Source organism: Balaenoptera musculus, chromosome 8, assembly GCF_009873245.2.
Source record: "Balaenoptera musculus isolate JJ_BM4_2016_0621 chromosome 8, mBalMus1.pri.v3, whole genome shotgun sequence".
NCBI lineage: Eukaryota > Metazoa > Chordata > Mammalia > Artiodactyla > Balaenopteridae > Balaenoptera > Balaenoptera musculus.
The window spans coordinates 12,039,891-12,061,431 of record NC_045792.1 but is presented as its reverse complement, the minus strand read 5'-3'; the positions used below and the strand labels follow the sequence as shown (position 1 = coordinate 12,061,431).

The 21,541-nt window shown below is 51.2% G+C and overlaps 1 protein-coding gene across 4 annotated transcripts in view; it reads left to right on the top strand.

Moving 5' to 3' along the window:
• GRIK4 (glutamate ionotropic receptor kainate type subunit 4) overlaps positions 1 to 21,541 on the top strand; it is a 439,675-nt gene that overhangs the window by 351,041 nt on the left and 67,093 nt on the right. For all 4 annotated transcript variants that reach the window (XM_036862433.1, XM_036862435.1, XM_036862434.1 and 1 more), the window contains 2 exons: positions 8,069 to 8,176; positions 14,697 to 14,900. In XM_036862433.1, the coding sequence (XP_036718328.1) occupies positions 8,069 to 8,176; positions 14,697 to 14,900 (312 nt within the window). The remainder of the gene's footprint in view (positions 1 to 8,068; positions 8,177 to 14,696; positions 14,901 to 21,541) is intronic.

Here is a 21,541-nt window from a genome sequence, read left to right as displayed (position 1 = left end):
ATAGACACTCCAAACTATAACTCAGTCTCAATTCCTGGGGCCTCTAGCCGTAGTGGTTCACATCTGACGGTCATTCTTCCTGCCTGTATGTTGAAATTAGTTCCGTGAACTCAAGGAGACACTAATACATTATTTTATGTATTCTTCCTAGTGAGAACTTCAACTTTGAACCCTAAAACTGAGGTTAAAAAAACTGAGTCGTTGGTTATGGCTCGTCCACCTTTGGGATGGCCCTAGAGAACGAGGATCTGGAAGAAAGAGCTTGCGTTTGCATAGGGCTTTAAACTTTTGTCACATCTGTGATCACCTCATATCATCCCAATAAGAGGAGAAGGGGAGAGAGACTAACTACCCTTGTCTTATAGGCAGCAAAATTGACTTCCCAGGGCCACACAGCACATGGCAGGGTAGACCTGACTTCTGGTCAGCTGCATTTCCACCAGACGGACAGTAGTGCTATTATCTTAAGTTCCCATGGCTTATTATGGCTCATCAAAAGCCATCGTACACACTAACTCAGTTGATTAGCAACAGCATTGCTGTACTATGGGTAGGCAGATTCGTTTATTTCCACTTTGCAGATGAGGAAGATTCAGAGAGGTTAAGTGACTTGCTCAAGGTCACAGAGCTTATGCATGGCAGAAGAGTTAAGAAAATGTAGGTCTCCTGGTGCCCTCCCTCTGCATCTCCCCGTGCTAGGCCCCTAAGAAACTACCCTGTGCCTTGGTCAGGATCACTCTCGTGGACTCCTGTAGCTGAATACCTTCAGGTCTGTATTCTCCAAAGAACAAGTTCACGGTGATCAGAGAGGTGTGTGGGAAGGCCCAGATCTTTTTGTTTATTTATTTATTTATTTATTTATTTATTTATTTATTTTTATTTATGGCTGTGTCGGGTCTTCGTTTCTGTGCGAGGGCTTTCTCCAGTTGCGGCAAGCGGGGGCCACTCTTCATCGCGGTGCGCGGGCCTCTCACTATCGCGGCCTCTCTTGTTGCGGAGCACAGGTTCCAGACACGCAGGCTCAGTAATTGTGGCTCACGGGCCCAGTTGCTCCGCGGCACGTGGGATCTTCCCAGACCAGGGCTCTAACCCGTGTCCCCTGCATTGGCAGGCAGATTCTTAACCACTGCGCCACCAGGGAAGCCCGGCCCAGATCTTAAGGTCAGGGTAGCCTGCACCTGCCCTACCTCGACCAGATAGTATAGCAGTAAATAGAACCTGAGTTCAAATCCCAGTTCCATCCTCTATTAACTGTGATCCTCGGCAAGTTGTTTGACATCTCTGAGTCTCAATTCCATTCATTCATTCATTCATTCAACAAAAACTTGTATGAAATGCCTACATGAAGCCCTTCAGTGTTATTACTGTTGTCTGAAGCGCCTACATTTCTCAGGTGGGAATGATAACAGGGTTGTTATGCAGAATCAGAGAAATTTACATCAGCACATCACGTGGCTGAGTGCCCAGCGTGCAAAGGTGATGAGTAAGTGTTTGCGAAATCTGACTCTGGAGCAGAAGGGCTTGCCCAGCCGTGGAGTTATGTCAGCCTGTCTAGAAGCTGCATCCTGGCAGCGCTGAGTGCAAAGAACAATCATCTACACGTACATAAGATATTAAATGTTACAGAGCCATGTGCGTACTCACAGAGGCAAGTATGGATGTCAGGAAATCCCTCAGGGTTTTAAAAATGAATCCCTTTTTACCTATTTGGGAGAGAACAAAGCGGCAAAATGACAACCTCAAGAGATTCTCGGCGGGAGCAGGAGAGCTGCGAGCGAGAAGCGTGTGGCTGCTCTGGGCGGGACCGCCCAGCTCAGGCGACAGCGGAGGGCTGTCGCCCAGCGGCACAGGGAGAAAGACAGGTGGTGAGCAATGGTCTCATTAATGAATGTATAATGACAGCCCGAGCCAGATGCTCTAAAGGAAAAGAATGTGGTTCGGGGAGAAGTTTGACTTTGGGAGTTAAAGGAAAGGCTTCCTGAAGGTAGTGATTTCTCAACTGAGGCCTGAGGGGTTAACAGGTATAAACTAGATCAAGGTTTGGAAAACTTCTTTTTATAAAATAGGCCCAGATAGTAAAAATTTAGACTTTGCAGCTTTACTGTTGTAGGTGAGTGCAGTCACAGACAGTACATCAATGAATCGGCGTGACTATGTTCCAATAAAACTTTATTTCCTGAAACAGGCAGCGGGCCGGATTGGGCCTGTAGTCCGTGGTCTGCCAACCCCTGAACTAGCTGAAATGGGGCTGGGGGCCAAAGGGTCGGGCAGCAGGGAGAGTCCAGACAGGGAACAGCACGCACAGAGACCCTGGCAGGAAGGCACTTGTTGCACGTGAACTCATAGGTGTGCCAGGAGCACAGATAAAGCTGGGAAAGATGGTGTGAGATGAGCGTGGAGGGTGGACAGAAGCCAGGCCTCATGGGGCTTGGTGGGCCATGTTAAGGATTTTGGTTTCTATCCTTAAACGAAAGTGGGAGAAGAATTGAAGGGTCCCAGCAGGGGCCAGTGTGATCCTAGTTGAGACTTGATAGAGACGGCTGGCTGCTTCTGAGTGGAGAACAGAACAAAGAGAGGGCCCGGAGGATCCTAGCCCAGGGCAAGTTCAGTGGGAGCTTGAATTAGGGTGGAGGACAGGGAAAGGTGAGACTCGGGGAAATCAAGTGACTTGCTCAGGGTCACCCAGCCCTGAGGTCACAGTGCTGGATGCTAATGCGGTCTCCGGGTGACACAACCAGCTCTTTCAGCAGGCAATGCCTGCGGTCAGGGGCCCCGGACAAGCCTTTCCCATGGTGCATTGCTGAGGGAGTGACCAGCTTGCTTACGCTGACCCAGGGTCACACGGCAGACCACACTCATTCAACTGTACAGCAGTCACCTCTCCAAGGGACCGTGGGTTGCCCATATCAACGTCACAGGGTCTGTTCACTCAAGGCCCTAGGCCCCATCAGGCCTTACCTGTACTTTCCTTACAGCAGTGCTTTCAAGCTTGGTCCCTTGGTTGCTCCGCCAGGAATCTTAAACACAACTGCTGGAAGGAAAGGACCAATTCAAGACAGCTATCCAAATAGCGGAAGGAAATGACAGTTCACAATCAGAAAAGAGACACTATGAAAAGTAGACAAATTAACTTATGAAAGCACAGGAATGAGGGTGAGGCCACCACATTTCAGTAACCAATGAGCAGGACAGGATAATAATTGGCTTCAAAATGATGACACTGCACGAAGGTAAAGACATCTACTCTGTTTAAGAGGACAGCAGAAAGCATAATTCCCTTTGAAAGAATTTTGGGAAATAATTCTTGCAAATAAATAATTAAAACCCTCCCCCCCCCCAATTTTAGCGCTTAAAGGAGCAACATTATTATTTTTTTATTTGAATTTTATTTTATTTATTTAATTTTTATACAGCCAGGGAACAAGATTATTACTAATTTATATGGATTCTGTGTCCTTTGGGGAAGTTGGATAAATGATACTTTCTGTGCACGTGCAAACACATGTCATATCAGTTATATTTACCTCGATTTTCATATTTGACAAAGCACTTCTAGTTTCTTCTAAGAGCATAGAATCAGTAGTGAGAAGGAATACACATTTGTTTTAAATATTGTGATCTCAGTGAAGCAGCACATTGGTTTTTTCCACGCCTCAGCTCTGTGATTCAGGTAAATTATTACCTATGTGGACATCACTTTCCTTACTCGTAAGTAGGGTGGCGGTGAGATTCGTAAGCATAAACGAGCGCCCAGCACAGGGCCTGTGAGCGTGGTGGCTGGAGCCAGCTTGCCCGGCCAGCCAGAGCCCGTTATACACTTCTCTTCCCAACTCGGTGTCCCGTGACTGCATGTGGGTAGCTTGAAGTCAGCCATGGTGGGCGTGTTTACACCACAGAAGTGGGCAGATCAGACAAGGCCTTTTTTCCTGGAGAGCCAGTTTTTAAACGTTTCCTAGCTTGCCACAGGTGGGCCTTCAGCCGCTCTTCATTCCTGCACCCTTGCCTCTCCCTGACATCATGTTTGTCGTCTGAATTGCTCTATGTGCTCTGCTCGAATCCAGCTTTCATCAGAATCACTGGAGAGCTGGCTACAACACGTACTGCTGGGTCCTGCTCCTAGACTGTCTGATTTAGTCAGTCTGGAACGGGGCCCAGGAATTTGCATTTCTAACACTGACATTGCCGGTGCAGGAACCAAAGTATGAGACGCTGGTCTAATCTACTAAACTGGAGTCTACAGTGCAAAGTGTAGGGCACAGAAGAGATTCCCATCTTCTGTCTCTGACGATGGCATGACAAATTCTATGAATACTCACCTTGTTCTTGGCACATATACCATCAGATTTAATCTCCTTAAGAACCCTAGGAAGTAATCATTACTATTTTAACCCCCATTTTATAGATGGGGAAACTGAGGCTCAGAGAGATTAAGTAACTCACCCAGGGTCACACAGCTCATAGGCAGAGAAGCCAAGTTAAACTCAGGTCCTCCCACTCTGGGGCTGTTGCGTTCGTGGTACAGACTGTGGGAAGCTCAGTGGTGAGTAGAGGCTGGAGTCAGCATGCCCAGCTGTGCACCCGCAGGGCCACATCAGCCCAGGGGGTGCCTTTTTCTTACCTGCCTTAAGGTGCTGTATGGGCTTGCAGTGGTGGTGTCCAAATCCATACCCTCGCCTCCCTTCACCGCAACCCCTGGAGTCTCTAAACTGGTGGGAAGGCAGAGCAAGTGGGAGAGACAGAAAGCACAGAGAGAGGGGCACGGAAAGACATTATTTGAAGCATAATCAAGCTGGCACATGTGGGCATGTGGAAGAGGCTTACAAAGCTGCTCGTCCTGCAGGAGGTGTGCGAGCAGGTGTCAGCGGGGTGGAGCAAGGGAATTTGGCTGGAGACAGAGCCACAGATTGTCGGTGATGAGCGCTGTATCTCCTGCCCACCCCTGGCATGTGTGTGGCATGGAAGATGCCCAGTGGGTGGGGCAATTAGCCTGTATCCCAGGGCACCTGGCTCTGTCTCCCGCTCTCCTTCCCACTGCCTTTCCTCAGTTAGATTGCTCCGGGTAATAGCTGCCAAAGCCGCTTTGTTGGATGAGTTTATTAATTTCTTGGGGGCTAATGGGAGGGTTGGTGGGACATTCATTTCCTGACTGGAGCTTGGGGGCTAATTTGTCTTTTTGCCACATCCCCAGAGGTGGGTGTGGGGGGCGACATGGCTCAGGCTGTTGGATCTGGGTCTGGGTAAATCATTTCTATCCCTGGCTTTTGTGGCAACCTATCTACCTCATGGCTTGGGTCGGACAGGGAGTCTGGAGCTGGGGCAGGCAATTTGTGAGGATTGGGTCCCCTGAGAACAATGGGGGTGGGAAATTGGGTGGGGGAGTGGGGGGGTGAGGTCTTGCTGGTCCTGTCGGTGTGAAGTGCGTGTTTAGATGACAGGACTCTGAGAAGTTCAGTCCTGTCCCAAACATCCAGATGCTGACATCAGGCCTAACTGTTCTTTATGTCCTTCTGTCCAAACCTGGCCCTTCCTATCCTAGGAGACTGTCAGAAGCCAATTCTAGCCATTTTGAAGAGAGGGAAGCAGACTCATTTTACCTGACTTTGTGGATGTAAAAACTCAGGAGGGAAAAAGCCGTGTCCGGGGTTCTTGCTGTGTGGCCGAGACTCCTTTGAGCCTTTCTCTGGTTGGCCAGGCCTACTTATGCGGAGGAGCCCTTGGCATTCCCCGCCCAAGAGACAGCAGCGGACACAGAAAAGTCTTGGATTTAGGAGTCAGCCAGCTCTGTGTTCAAGCCCGTGCATCACCTGCTAGCCAGGTGACCTTAGGCAAGCCATTAAACCTTTGAGCCCCAGTTTCCTCGTAAATAAAGACATCATCACTACTCCACAAGGCTGGTGGGAGAATTCAAAGAGATGATAGGACACATCCAGCACAAGAGGGGTCCGGTGACTATTGTTCTCCTTTCCCCTTCACTTGAAAATCTAGCTGCTCATCCCTCATCCTCCCCATCTCTCTCCCCTGCCAAGAGAGAGGAGGAGGGGAAGCTCAGGCCATACCCGGGCCTGGCTGGGCCCTCCTGTGGGCCCTCCAGAGACCAGAGGACGCTTGCCTACCTCCTGCTCATGCCCTACCGACAACAGCACTCAGCCCAAGTGATGGTTTCCCCCGCCTCCAAGTACCGGTACCTGAGCAGGGTGCCGGGCTGTGAGTGTGAGCAAGCCAACCCCTCACAGGCTAGCCGGGGAGATGGACAAGTAAACGAAACGTGCAGTAGGACACTGGAAGAGCCAGGCAGGAGGGCCACGAAGGCTTCCTTGGGGAGACTCATCCAGGGTTCAGAGCCCAGGGGTTAAAGCTCAGGTGTCTCAGCTGATGGGGAGGTGACCTCGGGCAAGGTGGGTGGGCTCTTATCTTGGCATCAGTTTCTTTATCTAGACGGGGCTTCCGGTGTGGGTGTGCAGAGGACACGACTTGTAAGCGAAAATGAACAGGGGCACGTGCCTCACTTTTCTGCCCACGCAGAGGTGGAGAAAGCTGCCCGGCCCCCTCCGGTGGCGTCCTTGCTGAGGCTTGGAGAGGGGTTTTTGGTCATCTCTCCTTTGGCAGGTGAAAGACTCACCTGGGGAGACCATCGGGCTCCTGCCTGGACCTGGAGGCATCCAGCCGGGCCCTCCCCTCTTCAAGGTCCAGACCATGACGTCAGGGAGATGGTTACTGCTCCCTGTGACCCCCAACGCTCCGGCCCCGGGGGAGGGGGAGGGGGGACCAAGAGTGAGATGTGTCTTTATTGCGGTTAGAGCTTCCACAAGAGGAACCCAGAGCCCAGCTCTGGTGGGTAGAGCCATGTGGCATCCATGGAACTTGTGAGGGTTTTCCAGGGAAGCTGCCGCTGGTGCCTGGAGATGCCTGGCAGAGGCGGATGTGTGCATTTCATTGGGTTTCTAGCCAGCTATCCGCCGTCTCTCCTGGTGGCCCACCTCCAACACCCAGCAACAGAAGTGAGTTTCCAGGGGCTCCAGCTAGTAGAAATGTATTGGTAGCACACACACGTATGTGTAGTTATGGAAAGGGTTCCACTGGGAAAGCAAACAAACTCTCTAAAAACCCAATGATGCTGAATTTCAATTTAGGTGACTTTCTAAAATGGGGGAACTGAGTAAGTTGTGGATCTTTTCCCCCCTAGGAGTCAAGACAATGGGGAAAAGGAAGGAAACTAGCATTTACTGAGTTTCAGCTTAAATACATTCTCACAATGACCACATAATGTTTCTATTATTCCCATTTTACAGATGAGGAAATACCTTCAGAGAGGTTCAGTCATTTCTGGGTTTACGCAGCGGAGATCCACGCTCCTGGGTCTGGCTGAACAATGTAACCTCGAACTGGCACATGCATGATCTCAGTTGGCTCTGAGAAGAAGGCAGGGCAAACGTTACTACCCCCACTTATAGCTGGGGAAACTGAGACTCTGAAAGATCGAAGTAACTTGCCTAGGTTCTCGCAGCCAGCAAAGTGAATCCACCAGGACTAGAGCCTGGTCTTCCTTCCCTCTTCTGGTTCCTCCATCCATTGAACCATTCAGCAAACATTTATGGAAGAGCCTAGTAAAGGCCAGTTCTCTCCAGTAGCCATTCTGGTTCTTATTTAGATAATGAGGCTTATTGAAGGCAGACTGTGGCGAGAGGGAAGGCTCTGTCCTGCCTCCAGAGGATGCAATGCCAGGGGCTCCCTTCCCTTCCGGGTGAGAGAGCATCCCTGAACTGCATTGCATTCCTGATTTCTTTTTCCATTTTCCTCTTCCACCTCTCTCTTAAGTCTTCCCCTCCCCTCGCAGTCTCCTCACCCACCCCTGACCCCCCAACCCTGGTAGCCCCGCCCCGGTCCCGCCCCTCTGCTCTGCACTCTGCATCCCTCCCTCCTTCTGTGAGGTACACGTACCCCCCGCCAGAGGCAGGGGACCGGCCTCTCAGCTCTCCCAGCCCTGGAGGCCCGCAGGACCTCAACAGCCCAGCTCCCCAGCCGCCTCCTCCCCCCACCCCTTCCCAGCCTGTCTCCTTGGTCTCCTCAGATTGGCCAGTGGCACGTGGCAGACGGCCTCAGCATGGACAGCCGCCTCTACGCCTCCAACGTCTCCGACAGTCTCTTCAACACCACCCTGGTCGTCACCACCATCCTGGTAAGCGGGTGCCCCCTGGGCCTCCCAGCTGCCGCTCTCCGGGGTGCCTCCTCCATCTCCAGGCGTTCCCAGCCTCCCCGTGAACAGAAGATGGGAGCTCTAATCACAGCACGGAGGCCACTTTATGACAGTGTAATTAAACTCAAGTTGCTGTTTCATATGGAAATGATATCTGATGAGTTCCAAAGCAGCTGGGGAAGCAGGATGGGGTGGCAAGACAGCACACTTTGTGGATGCCTCTTCCGGGGGCACCCTGACAGCCAGGGCAGCTGTGCACAGCCAAGGGCAGGGCACCTAGGACACGTGGGGGAAGTCCCCCAGGGTGGCTCCTACTCTTTCACCACAGCCTGCTTTGCTTGGTGCCTACGTGTACAAGTTGCGTCCCTGGCAGTGGACACCTGAATCTCAATGGGTTTTCATGGCCTATTTCTTCATTTCCAGATGATCAAAAGAAAGTTCTCAATCTATAGAGCAAGGGACCATCTGCCTTTTTAATTTGATTCAGTTCTCTTCGACAATTACCGAGCCCTTCCCCCGTGTGCCAGGAGGCACTGTGCTCATTCTTGGAGACACGAAGCTGAGTAAGACTCAGTCTCTGTCCTCGAACAGGCTGTAATTTATTAGATGGCACGAATCAAGTGCATTCACGGCCAAAGTCATCTTCTTCTCCCCTCCCCCCATCCCTGAAGACTTCAGGTTTTAAAAGATTTGTCCATTAACCAACTGCATGTATTAAGTAATTATTAGTTTGCCCCCTTCCCCCACCTCCTTTTAGCCAATCAAAAACCTATTTCCCTGCCGGGCCCAGCATCTTATCCACAGGAGATAATCAGTGTGGCCGCACTGATGGAATCCCAGCCCCACACAGACTCGACCATTAGCCTGTCCAGCCTATCGTGCTCTTGCTAACTGTGCAAGGTTTGGAAATGTGTCCGTTTCTTTCAGGCTTTCGAGATAATAAAAAGAGCTCAGGGACCTCCATCACTACATTCATGAACTCCTGGGGCTCAGGAGCCCTGCACTGAAATAACTGATCCACTGTGAGCAGAGCAGCATAAAAGCCAGGAAAGAGGTGCACGCCTAGCGCCATGGGGGGTGAACAAGAGAGAGGTCCCATCCCATCGGGGAGGTCTGCAAAGCCTTCCGAGGAGAGAGACATTGAGGATGGGCCCCCAAAGACAGGGGTGATGAGGAGGGAGAAGTGGACTAAGGAGAGTGTTGTCGGGCACTCAGGAAATGCCAAAAAGTGCAGGTTTCTAGGAAATGGGCCTTGGTAGAGAGGGAAAGGCCTGAGGCTGGAGAACTGGGCTGGGTCCATAATGCTTAGGGACTTGAATGTCAAGCTGGTGAGTTTTCCCTTCATTTGGTACGAGACAGGGGGTCACTGAATATTTTCAGTCATTCAGTGAATATTTGGGGGGCACTCCTGTGTGCTGGGCGCTGTTCTAGGTGCTCGGGGGTAGCTAGAGCTGAGGAAGGGGAGAGGGGCTGCTGGCTTCACTAAGAAGGGCAGATCCGAGTAGAGACCTGATGAGGTTAGGTGACAACCACGTGGCCGTCTGGGAAGGAACATTCCAGGCAGAGGGAACAAAGCAAAGGATGGAGAAGGCAGTTCCAGCTCGCAGGGTTTTAGCCACTCCCCATCTCAGCCCAACCTGAGCTCATCTGAACCAACGTGGAAATGTCAGCAGGATTTGGGGGTGGGGGGTGTCACCAAGCCCCTGAGACCTGGGAGCGTCTGGCTGAGCTGCAGCGACGCTGAGCGGCAGTCCTGGCGGAATGGGGGCAACACGCGCACGATTGCTGGGACCTCCTCCGCCTCTGAAGGACTTCTGGGTCTGTACCCTGCTGCCCATCCTCAAGCACATGCCCTAACATAGGTGTAGCCACCTCGTCACTGGAGCTGCGTGTGGCCTCCTCAAAGGCCCCCTTCTCCCTTGTTCAGTCTGTCTCTCCCTAGCCCCGCCCATCTGGCTGCGCGGTCATTCTAAAATCAGAACCGTCCTGTCATTTCCTCACTTCAGTGCTGCCCAGGAGCGACTCGCCCTGAGCTTGGAATATAAACCCCTCGTCATCAAGCCCAGCCTGCCGTACCTGCTTCCTCTCCATGCCACGTGGGGTCTGGCAGCACGGGACTGCCTGACACTTCCTCACCGCGTCATGCTGTTCCCTGCCTCTGTACATGCTGTTCCCTCTGCCTGGAATACCCTCTCTGTGAATTCCTGTTTCCACCTGGAAATACTTGTACAGCCTTCACAGCTTGGCTCTGATGTCCCCTCTTCCGTGAGGTCTTCCCTCACTTGCCTCCTGCCTGCTCTGTGCCTCTCACGTTTTGTACACACCTTCCTCCTATTAGAGTTGGTGTTTACAGCTGTACCTCCCCTTCCAGAATGAGGGCTCCTGAACGACTGGGGGGCCTGACACAAAGTAGGAGCCTGATAATTACAATTTTCTTTTCTTTTTCTTTTTCTTTTTTTTTTTGGCTGTGTTGGGTCTTCGTTGTTGTGCGTGGGCTTTCTCTAGTTGCGGTGAGTGGGGGCTACTCTTCATTGCGGTGCGCGGGCTTCTCACTGCGGTGGCTTCTCTTGTTGCGGAGCACGGGCTCTAGGCATGCGGGCTTCAGTAGTTGTGGCATGTGGGCTCAGTAGTTGTGGCACACGGGTTCAGTAGTTGTGGCACATGGACTCAGTAGTTGTGGCTCGCGGGCTCTAGAGCATAGGCTCAGTAGTTGTGGCGCACGGGCTTAGTTGCTCCGTGGCATGTGGGATCTTCCCGGACCAGGGCTCAAACCCGTGTCCCCTGCATTGGCAGGCAGATTCTTAACCACTGCGCCACCAGGGAAGTTCCTGATGATTAGAATTTGAATGAAGGAATTCCTTCCTACAGGGTCAGAGATGTCCCTTAAAAGCCAGTTAAGAGTTTGAGAGAGAAATGGGGACATTGCCGGGTTGTACTTCCTGCCTTTCCGGGACTGGAATTGGACGGGGCTCAGAGCTCTGGCACAGACCCACGGGGACACTGAGACTGCAGGGTCATGTTTCTAGACTGGGAAAGTCAGTCTGACCCTGTGTGTGTGTGCCTGTGTGTGAGTGCATGCACGCACACGGTTGTTCACATATGCACACGTGTGCTCGTGAGGGTGAGAAAGGACACTTTTGTGTCAGGCGATATTTAAAAACATGGCCAGTACAATCCAAACGAGAACCTTCTCTTGTGCATGTGTGTGGAAGTCAGTAACTCTTACCAGGAATGATTACCTTAATTTAGTCCCTGGTGGCCGTTCGGGGGATCTCCTTGGCAAATGGTCATCTGAATGATTTACCCCTTAAAACTCAGCACATAGGCCTGTTGCATCCTGTTCCTGTCAGGGTGCAGTTGGGACTTGTGAGCGATTTATTGGTTAACGCCGGCAAATACACAGAATTAGCCGCAGCTCCCACCCCTAGAACACCCCCCTGCATCAGAGCCCGGGTTAAGCACTTTGCCTGCATCACTGCCTTCGTTCTCCCAGTGCTCCTGCCAGGACAGGGCTCCAGGCCAGCAGTTGGCCCCCAGACCCTCCAAAGTGCCGGTGAGCACCGCCCCTTCCCACACGGCTCCTCCCTCCAACACTGGCCTCGTGTTTACTTACTCTAAATATGTCAGTGAATTTTAAATTAACTTAAGTGCAGAGAGTTCTCGTGGAGAAGAGTTTTGTGACACTCCTTGGGATCGTTAAAGATACCCTGGGAGGTTGCCTTCCAACCCAGGCGTGGAAATGCCCAGCCAAGCCCTGTCGGTGAGGCCATTTCAGCACTTTTCACCCACACGATCCACAAGTGCTGGACGCTGGGGCCAGGGGTGGGGGTGCTGCCCAGAGACAGGGAGGAGTCGGTGCCAGGCTCCACGTACGTTCTGCCTGCGAGCCGGCATGTGCAGGAGGATGAACAATGAGTGTCTGGAGCCCTGGCTGCGAGTGCGGCAGGAGTTCTGAGAAGTGGGTTGGCGTCAGAGGCGGCGATGGGACCCCAAGGACAGAGATGAGTTAGGTTATGCAAAAGAAGGACAAAGAGGAGCCCGTGAGCTGAGGACAGTGTGTGTGGAAGTCAGGGAGCTTGGCCCCGTTTCACTGACATGACAGTGCACTTGGTCATGAATCAGAAGCACATCACCTTCAACTTGGAGCTCCCTCTCCCTGGCACGGAACCTCCGACCTTCCCCTCTTCTGCTTCATCACACCCACAAGACCGCTGTCCGCCTTCCTCCCTTTGTGACCTCTGGCCTCTCTGGCTCCCCATCTTCCCCAGCCCAGAAGCCCCTTCCAGCTTGAGCTCAGCAAACCAGCAGTTCAGCACTTCCCTCTGTTGGCTTCTAGAATTGACTCCACCATGATGCTCAGTCGTCTCACCTCCTGCCCGTCCCCGAGTCCAACTGTCCTTGCAAGCCCTGCTCCCAGCTGCCCATCTGCATTCAGCCTCCTGACTCAGCTGGGCCTGGGCAACCCTGGGCTCCTCTCTGCTCACCCCACATCGTGTCCCCCGAGGAAACCTTTCCAGGCCCCAAGCCTTCCCTCCTACCTGCCCCCAGCTCTGGGGGCTGGCACAGTTCCCTACCTCCGGCCTCCTCCCCTCCTCTCTGTACGCACACCCATGCTCCCCACCTTACCCCCAGGCCCACTTCCCATGTTCACTAGACCCTGGCTCTCCCGGGACTTTGCTGCACTGACTAGCCTTCTCTTTCTTCCTTTTCTAATCTCTCCTTTTCTAAGGATTCCTCCCTTTTTACCTACACATGTACTCTGGTCCCTCCCATCCTAAGACACCATCGCTACCACCTTACCTACACCCCGCTGCCCTTGGGCTACCCTCCTATTTAGGGAATCACCCATCAAGGGATCGGTGGATACTGGGCATCCTCCAAGCCTGTTGCAGGCAGAGGGGGAACTGAGGTTTGGAGAGAGACGTGACCAGTTGGGTGGAGAAGCTCTGCTGGCTTTTGTCTCTGAACTTCTCAACATCCTGGTCGGCCCTCACCCGTGCACCTCTCGTTCACACCCATCCTTGCGGGGTTCTGCCATCCCCTCCCCCCCTCCCCACCCCAACCAGCCTTCGAAGGTCTCCAGGGACACGTGACCCAGATGCCCTTTCACAGCCCTGCTTCCTCTCTTTGTGGGAATGTCTGCCTTCTCCTGCTTGAGACCCTTTCCTCCTTGACCTTCATGACCACACTTTCCTGATTGTCAGCTTTTCAGGCCGCTTCTGCTTTGTCCTCCTCTACGGCTGCTCCTCATTTTCCCCCTCGCTAAGATTGGGTCTTATCCCTCTGCTGTCCTTCCCCCCGATGGTCTCTCATGTGCTGCAGCTTCAGCCACCACCACCTCTATCCAGAGGCTGCCCATCTCTGCCCCCGATCCTGCCCTCACCCCATATTCCAACATTCAGTCGGATGTTCCCTCCTGGATCGAGGACCAGCACCTCAGATTCAACATGTTCCAAAACCTCTTCCTTTTCAAACCATCCGTGGCCATGATGGCATCATCCTTGGTCATCTGCTCAGGCTCCAAGGGTCTGCGGATGCTACCCTCTGTGCCTGACACCCAACCTGGCATCAAACCTGACCCTCTCTGTGTCTCTTCAGCTTTGCAATCCAATCTGACCCCAAGCACGGCTCAGGACTCAGCATCCCGTATCAGGAGAGGGTCCGTCCTCACTCCCAGACCTCTTGCTTGCTATATAATATTCTTTACTCACATCCTTAAGTCTTTAAAACCCTTAGTGCTTCCCTACTATATATGTAAGATGCACAGTCGCCTCGTCCTGGCACCCAAGGCCCACGCTGACCCTAATTCATCTTTCTAAATTTATCCACCACCCCTCCCCTCCACACAGCCCAGGCTCCCGCTCAAGGGCAGCCCCGTCATCCACCGAATGGGCCACGCTCCTTCTCACTCGGGATCTTGCCCTTGATCCTGCCTTTCCCCTGCCCATGAAGCCCTCCGTTCACACCACTTCCATCTGTCCGTGTTCTGTCTTCCTCCGGAGCCCAGCTTGCATCCCACCTTCTCCATAGAACCTTCCCTGGACGTTTCACCAGAGAGACCCTCCTCCCAACGCTCACAGCTGGACGCGTCCTGCCTCGGGTTTGCGGTTGTTCTGTGCATGTAAGAATCTCGCTTGCTCTGTTGTCAGCATACTTGTATCTCATAATCCGCCGTGATCCGTCTATGTGGAATAAACAAAGGAAGGGGAAAAAAAGGAAGGAATGAAATGCAGGGTGGGGTCAGATGATGACCTTAAACAAGGTGGAGGGGCTTCCACTGGACCCTCTGTGCAGTGGGACCCTTAGGTGTTCCAGGTAAGAGAAGTGCCTTGAAGTCAGGGAGGGGAGCTAACTGCCACCTCCGAAACACCCCATTACCCAAGCCACTTCCCTCCTTCCACCCCATCTTCTTCCCAACCTCCTGTGTCCCCGACCCCCTCGTCATGTGTGGCTGAGACACCAGGGCTAAGATGAGAATGACAGCTGCCCAGTTTCGCTGCAGGAAAACCCGTATTTAATGCTGAAGGGAAACCACCAGGAGATGGAAGGCAATGACCGCTACGAGGGCTTCTGTGTGGACATGCTCAAGGAGCTGGCAGAGATCCTCCGGTTCAACTACAAGATCCGCCTGGTCGGGGACGGCGTGTACGGTGTGCCCGAGGCCAATGGCACCTGGACGGGAATGGTCGGGGAGCTGATTGCTCGGGTAAGGAAAGAACAGGTGATTTGGATTGGGGGGTGGGCTGGGGAGGGAGCTGGAAGGACAGGAGGTTGTGCTGTATGCTCATGAATCCTCCATTTATTAGTCAATCAGTCATGCAGTTTTCATTTATTTGTCCATTCGTTGCACAAATCTTTCCTGAGCTGGCAACGAGCCAGGCACTGATAATGTACATTGGTGAATAAGACCACCTTGATCCCTGCCCTGTGGCTCTCCCCATCCCAGTCTAGCACCTGTAACAGGTAATGGAGGCCTTGATCGCTGAACACGGCTTAGAGAATTGGGGTTCCATTCTTGGATAATCCAGGTGCTTTTTGTTTGTCCTGATTACTTTTTTGGTCATCAGCATCTCTGGCAGAGCTTGGACAGGCCCTGGGAGAGTAGAACACACCCACATCTGTTGACTTTGACACTTGAGAAGTACTGTCAAGGAGACATGGTTAAATAACAGGGGAAAAGGGATCACCTGTCAGAGGAGTTGGTCACAGTTACGGCTCTTTTGTTACTTCTTGTATTATGTTCTGCTCTCCTTAATGTGCTTTTACACACCCAGGGCCAAGGTGCACTTGGGCAGACTGTAGATTTTCAGGGTGAATGTGGAGACTCAGTTAAAACACAGGTGAGCATCATAGAGTGTCAGTCGTCGTTAGGTTAGAGCAAGGCTATAGAAAGTTCTTCCAGGGGCAGAGCTCTTGTTTTCTTGGTATATACTGTTAACATCTGTAAAAATTAATTTAGTTGTTACTAATTCACTGCCATATTTCCATAACTGAGTTTTTCTGCTCAGGAAAGGTGATGGGTATCCAATGTGGAGAGCACAGACCTAGGTTCTTATGGATTGGTTCTTTTTTTTTTAACGTCTTTATTGGAGTATAATTGCTTTACAATGGTGTGTTAGTTTCTACTTTATAACAAAGTGAATCAGTTATACATATACATATGTTCCCATATCTCTTCCCTCTTGCATCTCCCTCCCTCCCACCCTCCCTATCCCAGCCCTCTAGGTGGTCACAAAGCACCGAGCTGATCTCCCTATGCTATGCGGTTGCTTCCCGCTAGCCATCTATTTTACGTTTGGTAGTGTATATATGTCCATGCCACTCTCTCACTTTGTCACAGCTTACCCTTCCCCCTCCCCATATCCTCAAGTCCATTCTCTAGTAGGTCTGTGTCTTTATTCCCGTCTTGCCACTAGGTTCTTCATGACCTTTTTTTTTTTCCTTACATTCCATATATATGTGTTAGCATACGGTATTTGTTTTTCTCTTTCTGACTTACTTCACTCTGTATGACAGACTCTAACTCCATCCACCTCACTACAGATGTGGCACATATATACAATGGAATATTACTCAGCCATAAAGAGAAGCTAAACGGGTTGGTTCTTGAACCAATCTATACCTCTCCGTGCTTTCCAAGTGCAGAAGGAGCCCCTGCAGCCTCCCAGCCAGCGCCAAAGTGCAGGGTGCTTTCCATACATTGTCTCTAATCCTCTGGGAATGTACCTTTTAGTTAGTCATTATCCTCATTTTACAAATGCGCCGCCTGAACTCAGAGAGCTTAAATGACTTGTCTGAAACCACACAGTTAGGGTGAGACGGGGCTGGCATTTGAACCAAGATTTGTCTAACTCCAGAACCCACATTCTTCCCACAGCAGAACACGACCTCAGCTGCATTGGGATGTCGCCGAGAAAGGTCTGCATAAGTCTAGGCCCTTCCTTCTCTCCTTCCTTTTTGTCCTCCCTCCCTTTCACTCTTGCTTGCTTTTTTCTTTCCTTCCTTCTTTTCTCCCTCCTCTTTATCCATTGAATTAATATGATCTTAACCCTTTATATGTACCAAACTTGGGGTAAGATATACATTTTTTAAATCCTAGTCTTCAAGGATAAAAGTGTTAGTTGAGGTATTAAATAAGTCATCTTTGGCAATGCATGATGAAAAGGTCTGTATAGACAAGAGCATGGAGAAGGTATTTAAGAGCTGAGGTGGGGCAGTGGTGAGGAGTTTGCCTGACAGCATTTGCAGTGACCCAGTGGGGTCAGCAGCGAGATGTGTTCAGCGAGACGGTGAACTGTCCAGTTCCTGGAGTCCAGAGGGAGGCTTTGCTGTCAGGGAGAGGCTTGCAAACAATCAACAGAGGGTTGCAGAAGGCCCAGGGAACCCTGGGAGCCTCTCACAGGGGCAGAGTGGGAGGGTGAAGACTTCTTCAGGGAGCTGTCTGCTGTCTCTGTGACTCAAGCCCCCAGCTGACCATGCCCACGCTTCCTTCCGCAGAAAAGGATGTGCTGCTTTTCTCGAAGTCCCAGAGCCCCTCCTGAAGCAGTCCTCTTGTTTGGATCCCCTGGTAGAGATGCAGTCCAGTGGTTAAACCCCAGAAAGCTGAAATGCTAGGCCTTTTCCTTCCCTTCTTACCGATGTCCTCTGTCACCTTGAGCCTGTTTCTTCAGCCCCCTTGGCCTTCCTGGTGATTGGTGGGGTGACTTCAGGGATGTCAGAGTCAGTGCACAGCCATCCCCTTATCAACCCCCAAATGAGCTGTGACATGGACCGGCAGGAAGAGGAGAGGAATCCAAGACTCAAGGACATGCAGCTTCGTACTGAACGACTTGGGCAATCAGACAGGATCTTAAAATTCACTCCAGGTCGGCTTTCAAGTCAAAACACTGCTGCTTTGGTCTCATCAAGACTTGACTGCGTAGTATTAATTAATTAACTAGTTAACCCATTCGTTCAATACAGATCCATCAAACGTTTTCCTCTTTTCTAGACAATGGAGATACAATGGGGGACAAAATAAACGTACTCACTACCCTCATGAATCTTACTAGTGAGAGACAGATATTAATGAATGATCACAGTACGATATTATTAACACAGTGTGTTAAGTACAAGAAAGGGGAAGTAGGAGGAGCTATGAGAGGGTACCTGGAGGGGAGGGGTCCAGCCTTGAGAGGCAAGGGGACAGGGGAGGGAAGGCTTCCCTTGGGAAATGATGTTTGAGCAGATGTCTGAAGAATGAGAAGAGCATTTCTGCCAGAAGGTCGTCTGAATGCCACGGAGTGGGGGCTGATTCTGGGCAGGAGTGCGTGACCCCAGCCCCGCTCTGCCCCGGGGTTCGACGCTTTGATGTGTCTGCCCCAGTGTTCCCCTAGGATCACAATAGTCCTAAAGCCTGCATCCTTCCTGTATGACCCCTTCCCCAAGCTGCACAGGAACAAGTCAGAGGTTGTAACAGTAGAGCCTTGGGGCTACTTGATGTCCCAACTGGAGGAGACCTTAGAGGTCACTGCACCTAAATCTGTCACTTATACAGATGAGGAAATACAGGCTCAGAGAGCTTAAGTAACCTGCCAAAGATCGCACAACTGGTGAGTTTAGAGCCAGCATTTAAGCCCGTGTCTGACTTCAGTGCTCGTGGTCTGAGAGCGTGAATCTTGAAGTTAGACCTAACATCAATTCACCCCCTTACTAGCTGGGTGTTCTTAGGCAACTTATTTTATCCTTTCCACTCCATCCCCCAAGGCTTCAGTGTTTATCTAGAAAGAATTTTTGTAAGGATTTAAAATAACATACACGTGAGTATGCACACACACATAGAAAGTTTGACATACAGGAATCTCTTTTTTTAGAGAGTTTGAGGAATGCAGTAGCTTCCTGGATGTTGGAGTGATGTGTAGGAAAGAGTAGAGGCCTGGGTCATCTCCACTGGGCGTTCTACAGCCTCAATCTTTCACATCCATTGTCACCTGCTTTTTTTTTTTTAACATCTTTATTGGAGTATAATTGGTTTACAGTGGTGTGTTAGTTTCTGCTGTATAACAAAGTGAATCAGCTATATGTACACATATATCCCCATATCCCCTCCATTGTCACCTGCTTACCCAAGACCGCTGGGGTTTGGACATGTGGCACGTTGGTTGCAGAAGAGCATTCATAAGCATATTTTCTGCTTATGTTTAGAAATCATCAGAGCATGTCTTTTGGTGTAAATCCCATTAAAAGTAGGAGTGTGGTTGGAGTGAAAACAAGTGGATTCACATAAAATGGGCCAGGTGGCTGGCCTCTCACCCCCAGGGCTGTGTCTGGGCCGGAGAGATGAGAACCGTGTCTGTTTGGGAGCCTCTTGGGTTTGGATTTATTTTGCTCCAGTCACATCCTTCACAGCTGAGCCCACAGCAGGCCTGCACAGAAGTGGTGGTGCGTCTTGGTGGAGGGATACTTGGCAGAGAGGAGGAGATGGGCTAGAGCAGCTTGAAGAAGAGGGTGCCCTCAGAACAGCCCCAGCATCCTCCTGTATCACCCCAATACATTTATTTAAAGTGAGCTTTGAATTGACATTGTTCAAGGTATTCAGATACAAAGTTGAATGAGGTAGTCCCTAGGTCACTATTTGATGGGGGACCAGTTGGGTAAAAGCGGAGCGAGAAAGGCTAGGATGGGGAGGTACAGGGGGTGGTGAGAGGACTGGAGGAGGGCCTCCTGACGCTGCTTGTGATGTGTAGGGAAGACGCCTGCAGGAGGTGATGCTTGACTTGAATCTTTAAGGACCAGGAGAAGTTGGCCAGGGAGAGGAGGGACGTGGAGAGAGAAGAACATGCCAGGAGGGAAGGAACCAGGGTCCAAGGCGTGGAGACAGGAAGGTGCATGGTAGTTTCTGTTTCAGGTCACTATACCTGGAACAGAGCATGGTGGGAAGCGAGGCTAGGAAGTGGGCAGTGGTCACCGATGAAGGTCCTACATGACCTTCTACAGCATGGAACGTGGAGGGGTGGGCCAAGCCTGGAGGTAGGGGAACCGGGTAGAAGGCTCATGTTGCTGCAACAGTTGATGAGAACCAAAAGTAACTTAGGAGTTAGAAGGAGGTACATATTCAGAGGCTATCTTTAAAGATAACAGTTTTTCTTTTATATAGAGGTGTGCAGTCTTTACAAAATATATATGTTTTAAAAGACAAAAAATTACTTGTAATTCCACCATCTAGTAATACCCATGGTCAACATTTCAATATGATCCCTTCTGATTTCTTAATGAGTATGTACTTTACACAAGTTTTTTCTTAAATGGGATCATAGTACATATGCTGTTTTGTAACCTGTTGAAACTATTTAACAGATAGATCACCAGGACTCGGGACCAAATGGATGTGGCCAAGGGGAGAGGGACAAGAGAAGGATGACACCCAGGTTTCTGACGTGGACGTCTGGGTGGATGGTGGTCCAGTCATTGAGGTGGAAAGTTCAGGAGAAAAATAGGTCTGGGAGGAAAGAGGAGGATGATTTCAGCTTTGAAAATGGTAACTTTGAAAAGCCTTTTGGACACGCAGGTAGGGATATTCAGCAAGAGTTGGCTGGAGTGGGCTCAGCGGATCGAAGCTCTAGGTGCTGGAGTGGATGTAGGTGGTTACTGAAGCTGTGAGGAGAGAAGGAATCCCCAGGGAGAAAATCATACGTTCAAGAGAGAGGTGAGGGAGGAGAGCCTGTGAAGGCTGCTGAGAGAGAGTAGGTAAAGAAGTTTCCCACCTCTTGAAAGGAAGTACAGAAGAGCCTTCATCAGATTTAGCGGTGCAGAAGCCACAGGCAAGAGCGGTTTCAGTGGGTGGCTGGATTGAAATCAGACTGCAGTGGTTGAATCATGGTGTAATACTCTTCAAAGAAGCTTCGCTCTTATGGGAAAGCAAGGTAAAGGGTTGTAGCTAGAAGGAGCTGTGGAGCTGGGAGGGTGGCTGTTGTTTAAAACGAAATCGCTTATGGAAGTGGCTGCTGGGAGTTGAGAATGCATCTCTTAGGGATGGAGGAGAGGCAGGGACGGTCACGTGGCTGGAGCACTGTGGCGGTGGGGAATGACAGTCAAGGCGGGCAGGACAGAGAGGGTGGGGGAACGGCGCATTCATGAAGGGGTCTGGAGTCCCTGCCAAGACACGAGCGCTTCTTCCCGCAGTGGGTGACTGGGAAGCACTGCAGGCGGGGGTGTGTCTGTCCTGGGTGTTGTCCTGGTCGCCCCCCACATCTGTGCGCTGATCTCATGTTTGAAGCTGCTTTCACACATTGGCTCTTTCTCCTCCACAATGGCTCTGCGAAGTGAATATCCTTATCCCCGCCCTATGGGTGAGCAGCCTGAGGCTTAGAAGTACAGATGATTCACCCAGGGTCCCGCAGCCAGCGAATGGGCACCTGAGTCCTCATCCACAACAGCATGTGGCCTCTCCTGCTGGAATTACAGCCTCGTCCCCCTCCAGTCACAAATGGCGTCCCCTCCTGAGAGGTCCTTCTAGGCAGAACATTTGGAGGATGCCCCGAATTTGGTACCCATGTCTGATTCTGGCCCATAAAGGGATTGCACTTTACCTTTAAAGCGGAAGAGCTGGACCGATGAGCTCTCTGACCCCTTCTCCTCTCCCCCAGTGTGTGTGAGGCACCCTTGTCGGTTCAGCCCTGAGCGCTGGTATCCTGGAAGGCGAGAGACTGCATCTCACATCCCTGGGGCCCAGCTTGGGAGAGAGCAAAGCACATTCAGGAAGAGAGAGAACCCCCCTCAAGCTTCAAAGCTCAGAACCAAGTACCCTGTTAGCATTCAACGCCATGCTGGCAGAACGGCCCGTTTAGGTTCAAAGAGAAAAGGGCTTTA